The sequence below is a fragment of the Alligator sinensis genome, unplaced genomic scaffold, assembly GCF_000455745.1.
Source record: "Alligator sinensis unplaced genomic scaffold, ASM45574v1 scaffold1083_1, whole genome shotgun sequence".
In the NCBI taxonomy this organism is placed as follows: domain Eukaryota; kingdom Metazoa; phylum Chordata; order Crocodylia; family Alligatoridae; genus Alligator; species Alligator sinensis.
The window spans coordinates 915272-922350 of NW_005842644.1; the positions used below are offsets into that span (position 1 = coordinate 915272).

Sequence of the window (7079 nt, forward strand, 5' to 3'; positions counted from 1 at the left end):
CCTGCCCTGCCCCGCTCCTCGGCCGGCCCTGGGCGGAGGGCAAACCAGCCCCTCCGTGGGGCGGGCCACACGTGTCTGCCACGAGCCAGGCCGGCTCCTGGTTTTTTGTTTTTTTTTTCTAACTTGTGTTCCGGGAAAACACCTTGTCCGGTCACCAGCCGGACGCCAGAAACAACATCGGCCACCTGACGGGGGTGGCCCAAAGACCCCTATGGACTTTATTGAATGGTTCGACAATAGTTCCTGTTTGGCTGGATGGGGCTTTGCAATGCAGCCCGGGCTGGCTGGGGCTGGGGCTGGGGCAGAAGGAGGGAGGGGGCCACGGCAGCCTGAAAGAGGCACCCATGTGTGGCTGCGTGCTGGGGGTTAGCACCGTGCAGCCGGTTGTCCCGTGCAGGGCGGTAGCTCCGTGCTGGGCCCGTCTCCTCCTAGCACTGCCAAGGAAGCATGGGAGGCGCTGTCAAGCTGCTCAGGAAGGCTAGGTTTTGTTTTATGAATCTGAATAAAGCATCCATTTAACTGTCATGACTCCAGGACCAATGGAGCAAGCGGTCTCTTTGGGTTATTTTGACTCTTTGTTGCCTAGACATGAAGCACGGAGGTGGTGGACGGACACACTTAGAAACCACCATCCAGGAGAGAAGGGTGCGATGGCTCGGCCGCGTCGGGAGGATGGGAGGAGACCGGATCCCCCAGACTATTTTGTACAGCGAGGTCCCAGACGGCTCTAGAAAGCACACGTACCACGACGTGGGCAAAATGGTATGAAGTTGTTCAATGTCTGATGCAGCAGGTTTCGCTGGGGAAGTTGGCTGTGGGGCAAAAGCCTGGTGCCAGTTTCACATCAGGGCAGTGGCAGCCTCGCCCTTCCGGGCTTTCGGTAACAGCTGCAGCTGCCACCAGCCCCGAGACAACGTGGGGGAGCGCCTCGGGCAGCGCCGGGGACAGTCGGGGGCATGCGGCAAGGAGGATGCTCCCGCAGAGACACGTGGCATGGCACCGAAGCAGGCCTGTCCTGCCAACACGAGGGGCAGCAGGTCAGGGAGCCCCACAGCAGACGCTGGTCCCCAGGACTGTGCAATGCCGGCGTGTTGCTTCATCAACACAATTGCAACAGCGGTGTTGTGCAATGCAGCCACAAAGCAAGGCCACAATCCTGGATCCCTGCCAGCTGGCCTTAAAGGGGACCAGGGATGCCCATGAGCCTCGTGAAGCGCTGCATCGCCCGGGGATCAGCAGCTCCGGGGGAGCAGACCCCACGCCTGGAGCTGCGCATCAGCACATGGTGGGGCACTGGCTCCCAGCTCTGCCAGCGCCTCCTTCCCCGGACCTGGCAGGTCACTTTGCTGCCAACCACAAACCAGAGGCAGCTTCTCCCCCGGCCAAGGGCAGCGAGTGCCGCAGGGACCGGTTTGACCCCGCGCCACGCTGCAAGGCCCTGGCTCGGAAGAGGCTCGGGGAGGGCAAAGGACTGCGCCGGTGGGGCACAGATCTGCTGGCCGAGCTGGCTGCAGGGGCATTCGGGGAGCCCCCAGCGCTGAGCCCAGTCGGCAGGAGAGGCCCCTCGGGCCCCCACTTACTTCTTGTTGGAGATGAAGTCGAGGGTTCGGTAGACCAGTGAGTAGAGAAATTCCACCTGCCCGGATAAAGCAACGAGCCTTAGGGCTGGGCCCTGCTGAGCCTGGCGAAGCTCCCCATGGCGCCCGCGGCTCGGCTCTGGGAGCAGGGGCCTGACACGGCCCTCGCTCCGGGCGCTCACCTTCTCGCTGTGGATGCAGGCGGAGCCCTGGATGAGCAGCGCCGCCTCGATGAAGTTCATGGTGGTTCTGCCGCCATCAAGGGAGATACAGATGGGAAGAGAGGAGCAGGGGGTGCTGGCCATGGCAGGGAGGAGCGGCACAGACACGTGGCACGAGGAGGTCCACGCACCGAGCAGCCCGGTCTGGCAGGCTGCGGCTGGAGCTCTTGGGCAGGACTCCGCACTGCAGCACTCGCGCGGCTCCCAGGACGCAGACACGCTTCCCAGCGAAGCACCAGCAGCCCATAGCCTTCTGTTCAGCTTCTTGCCCCTGTCACCCCCAGGCCCTTTTCTGCAGAGCTGCTGCCCAGCCCGTCACCCCCAGCCTGCACCGGTGCAGGGGATTGCTCCCTCCTCAGTGCAGGACTTTGCACTTGTCCTTGTTGAACCTCATGAAATTCCTTTGGATCCAATCCTCCAATTTGTCCAGGTCACTTTGCATCCTAGCCCTACCCTCCAGCATATCTACTACTCCCCACTGCTTGGCGTCATCTGCAAACTTGCTGAGGGTGCACCGCATCCCATCTTCCAGCTTGCTGATGGTTTCTGAAGCTTGCAGGTATCATGATCAGGTGGACTTGGTATAAGTGCTGAGGACAGCTGGGCCATAGACCCCAAGGGATATAGGCACCAAATTCCCACTGGGGACAAGGGGCACTAGATACCCAGATGCCCTGGACTATCTCAGCCCCAGAGGTTCCCTGAGGCTGGAAGCAACCCAGGGCTTAATTGAGTGAGAGGAAAAGTTTAAATCCAAGCATGTGAGTGAGAGCTGGAAACGCACTGAAATGCGTCATTCGAGGCCCAGCAAAGCACAACCTGTGCCCACAGGAGGTTTCCCTGGGGAAGAAACCATCCAGGATGAGAGGGAAATGACGGCAGAAATAGAAACATCTCCCTGCCTACAGCAAACGGGGAACAGGGAAAGGGGTAGCAAGGGGGAGCGATCAGCACACAGGACATGCAGGCGATTGATAAGGGAAGCTAAATGCTATTCAAGGATTTTATTCATCATCGTTAGACCATATCAAATCACGGCTGGTAAAACTAGCAGCTGATGTCAAAATTGCCGGTGGGGTAAACGATGGCTGGGGGGGGCAGCGTACGCATGGACCCGAACGGCTTCTGCCCGGGGCTCTTTTCAGTGACGTGACTCCTAGCACAGCCAAATGCAAGGTCTCCGTGCAAGGACCATGGGGACGGTGTCCTGGGGGGGCAGCCGTGCCGAAGAGGACACAGAGGGGATGGTAGGAAGCTACTGAGTGTGAGCAGCCAGGGCAAGACGGGAGCAGAAAACACAGCTTGTGTCAGCCGGGGACTAGCCAGCAGGAGCGTGTGTGTGTGCACGCGTGGGGGGTGTTAAGCTGTCACCAGCACGGGAGCCCACCCCTGCATTCCCATTTCACAGGGGCCCTTCCCAAGCGGAGCTGCTGCCTGGAGCTGTGGGTCGAGGGGCATGCTGACCCGCAGCAACGGGCAAGGAGGGTGGGTGAGAAGAAACCAGACCAAGGTTGGTGACCACGGCATTGCAGGAGCGGCTGGGGGACTCGGAGACCCCTCATCTCAGGGCAGGGGGAGCCCAGACAAAGGGTCATGCTGGAGCCCTGGAACGGAGACGGTGGAGGAACAGCGCTCACGGCATCATCCCCGTCTGGGACAGGCAGGGGGGCAGAGAAAACCCTCCGCGCTTCCCCCTCCGGCTGTCTCCTGACGCCTCTCACGCTCTCTGAACTGCTGGGGTGAGGAATAGCATGGAGGAGAGCCCGGCAGCTTGTGGGGGATGAATTGGGCTATTCATGGGAGGGGGATTTAGCCTTCAAATCCCTGAAGGGCGAAGACAGAGAGGATGGAGATGGCTGCAGGGGGCAGGACCAGGAGCAACGGCCTCCAGCTGCAGCTGGGGAAACTGAGGTCAAGCATCGGGACAGGCGCCCGGAGAAGTTCTCCATCCGTGCACCTTTTCCAGCGAGGGTTTGACAGACCCGTGGCTGGGCTGGTTCAAGCGAGGAGGATCCTGCCTTGAGCAGGGGCTGGACTAGATGTGACTTGGGGGGTCCCTTCCAGCCCGACGTCTCTGTGATTCATGGGGCGAGGGGGTGGCCAAAGCAGGGGCATACGTGGGCTTCAGAGAGAGACCAGTGAGGAGGGGCAAGGGGGGGCTGGGCACCCTGGGGAGACCTGTCCGTGGCCGGCTCGGCACAGCTGGTGTTTGCCGGCCCCAACCTCCCGGTCTCCCCACGTAGCAGCCAGGACGTCGGGGTCCCCGGGCCACGTGGCCCTGAGAGAGGCCACCAAGGCCACGGAGCCGAGCTGACCTGGTCCACCCCAGGGCTGAGCGTGTGGTGGAAGGGGAGGGCAGAGGGAGACCAGCCCCTGGTCCTGGGTGCACCGGGGCTGGAGGAGCCGCTGCGACGGCACTAAGCACCAGAAGCCCACATGTACGAATGCCCGGTTGTTCTCCAGCCCGTCCTACTTGGGCGCCCGCGGCAGTGCCAGGCCACCCGGCGCATCATGGTTAATCTGCCACGTCCACGATGAGAGGAGCCAGGTAGTCCGAGTGGCGGATGCCGAAGGTCTGCCCGCGGTGCTGGGAGTACTGCGGGGAGAAGGAGGGGCAGCACCGGTGTCATCATGCAGGTGCGTGGGGGGGACATGCCAGGGCACGGCTCTCCTGTTTTACACACCCACACATGCCTGCTGCAGCTGTGCATGCCTGCTCCCCGTAGCAAATCACGCAAGCTCATGCATTTCACGTGCATGCACACGTACACCTGCATGCACACAAACCACCCAGGCACACAAGCAGCGTGTGATCTCATCTGCTCTGTCTCTCTGCTGCAATCCTGCATGAGCTTGTGCATGTCACACATGCGTGTGCACAAGTACTCCACATGACCTCTCATCTCCTGTCCTCACCATCCATACACTCCCCTCCATCAGGGGACCTCACCCCCCCATCTTACACATGCACACACATGCACACCCACCTGAGATCTCCGATCCATCCTCCAGTAGCAGCCCTGGCTTCTCCTTTGTACCCCCACCCATCACCCTTGCACACGTGGCATCAAGCATGCAACCTGTGTCACACTCCCTGTGTCGGGGGGGTCTCCCCCAGGAGCACTCCCTCCTGCCCAGCACATGCCCAGCTCCCCTGCCTGGAGAGCCCAGGCATCCCTTTTCCCCCCTCACCTTCTCAGGGCTGTAGGTGCCCGGGCCGGGCTTCTGAGTGTTGTCACCGGGGAGCATGTTGCGAGCCAGCATGCTGAACTGGGGTGCCCGTGTCTTGTACACGTTGGAGTCCACCGCACGGTAGTTGCAGGGGCCTGGTGTCTGTGCAAGGGGGAGAGTGGAGCAGAGCTCATGTTGCACGCCACACCATGCCACGCCACGCCACGCCACCCACCCACTCTGGCCCCGCGGCTACCACTCACTTTGCACAAGTCCTCGCAGAAGCTACCGATCAGGCTGCGCCCGAGGATGGAGTAGTTGGGGGCCGAACTCTTGCCAATGACTTTGGGCCCCATCATCGGGGGGAGCCCGTAGGCAGCAGGCCCTGGGGGGACAATGGGTCAGACCTGAGTACCCCCAAGGGCAGGCAGGAGCCAGCCAGAGGGGAGGATGGAGGGGGTATTTGGGGCAAGGGGGGCTGGCATGCACCATGCCGTGCTGCCCATCCTACCTGGCGTCTGGTCATTGGAGAACTCCTTGGTGCGGGAGGCGAGGGAGTAGATGGGGGCCGTAGGAAAGGCCCATTTCCCAGCTTTCTCTGGGTAGTAGCGACCTGCAACACAGGCAGGCGGCGGTGCCGGGTTCCAGGGGTGGCCTTGCTTGCACGCGCCCCTGACAGGGCTGGGGCAGCTGGGAGCTCCCCCCACAGCCGGCTCCTGCCCCCAGCCCCACGGTGCCCCCAGCTGGGGCTGGAGCAGCCCCCCACCCCTGATCCTGCAGCCAACTCCTGCCCCACGGCCCCGCGGTGCCCCGGGGGCTGGGCTGGCGGCAGGGCTGACCTGGCCCGGGGGTGCGGAAGCTCTGCAGGTCCCTGGGGCGGCCGTGGATGGAGTAGGCGGGGGTCCCGTCCTTGCCCTTCATGGTCGTCTTGGCAGGGAGCATGTAGGCCGGCCCGGGGGAGCAGTCGTCCTCTTGCTGGAAGCGGCGCAGGCCGAAGCTGTAGGCAGGTGCCCGGAAGCGGGATGGGTCGTGGAGTTGGTAGCCTGTGGGGCCAGGAGAGACACAGCCGGTCGCGGGGCCGAGCGTGCAAAGCCCAGGGCTGACTCAAGCACAGCCCTGACTCGCGCACAGTCCCTTGGGGCGGGCAGGCGTCCTTTCCGCGAATCTCTCACCTACGTTTGTCGGGAGCCCGTATTTGGGCCCGGGGCTGCTGTAGAGCGCGGCGATGGGACCGCGGGGCCGGTGGGGCCTCCATGGGCCCACCCACACATCGGCCGACATGCTGGGTGCTCGGCACGGTCTCGGAGCTGCCAAGGGGGGGAGAAGCCGTGTTAGGAGGTGACAGCTGTTCCCCCAATGCCAGGGGCCCATTGACTGTCGGGGCCAAGCGTTCCCACGCTAGCGTCCCTCGGCTGGTGATTCCCAAGCAGGGGTCGGGGCCCCCTGGGGTGCTGCCAGGGCCTTTGAAGGGTGCTGCCAGGTGTGAGGAGATAAGCAGACAAGTGAAACTGGTGCCACTCAATTCACAAAAGTTATGGGAGGTTCTTGAGTCCAGTGTGGGGGGTCTCAAGTCTAGTGTGGGGGTCTCGAGTCCAGTGAGGGGGTGTCTTGAGTCCAGCGTGGGGTGTCTTGTCCCACTGTGGGGAGCCCCGAGTCTGGTGTGGGGTGTCTCAAGTCTAGTGAGGGGGATCTCAAGTCCAGGGTGGGGTGTCTTGAGTCAGTGTGGGTGCCCCGAGTCTAGTGCGGGGTGTCTCAAGTCTAGGGTGGGGGCCTTGAGTCCAGCGAGGGGTGGGCGGCAGTGCCCAGGCCCCGCTCACAGACAGGGGCAGTAGCAGCGGGTGCACCCCACCAGCGCTGGCCGGGGCCGGAGCACCCCTCGCTCTCGGGGAGCAGAGGGTCCTGCCCGCGGGGCTTCCCCCAGCCCCATGGCCTTGGGTCTCAGCCCGGAGGGGGTTCCTTGGGAAGTTGGGCAAACTGGCTGAGCTGGGTCTGAGGCCGGCCCCCCGGCCACCAGCAGTGCCCAACGGGGCTGCAGAGCTGGGAGGTGAAAGCCCCTTTGTGACCTCAGCCGGGCGCGGCCCCACCAAACCCTCCGGCTAGGCAGGATGGG

General features: G+C 63.1%; 1 protein-coding gene across 2 annotated transcripts in view; it reads right to left on the minus strand.

The window, feature by feature from the left end:
• Window positions 1–2754: 2754 nt before the first annotated feature.
• The window catches only part of ODF3B (outer dense fiber of sperm tails 3B), a 5844-nt gene continuing 1519 nt past the window's right edge, over window positions 2755–7079 (minus strand). Inside the window, exons 1-6 of one of the 2 annotated variants that reach the window (XM_025215450.1) lie at window positions 6142–6901; window positions 5809–6012; window positions 5481–5582; window positions 5233–5354; window positions 4991–5131; window positions 2755–4394 (exon numbers count right to left, since the gene is read on the minus strand). In XM_025215450.1, the coding sequence (XP_025071235.1) occupies window positions 4314–4394; window positions 4991–5131; window positions 5233–5354; window positions 5481–5582; window positions 5809–6012; window positions 6142–6340 (849 nt within the window). In that variant the 5' untranslated portion in view covers window positions 6341–6901 and the 3' untranslated portion in view covers window positions 2755–4313. Of the gene's footprint in view, window positions 4395–4990; window positions 5132–5232; window positions 5355–5480; window positions 5583–5808; window positions 6013–6141; window positions 6902–7079 lie in introns of those variants that run through there. The other variant, XM_006033602.2, reaches the window with a different exon arrangement.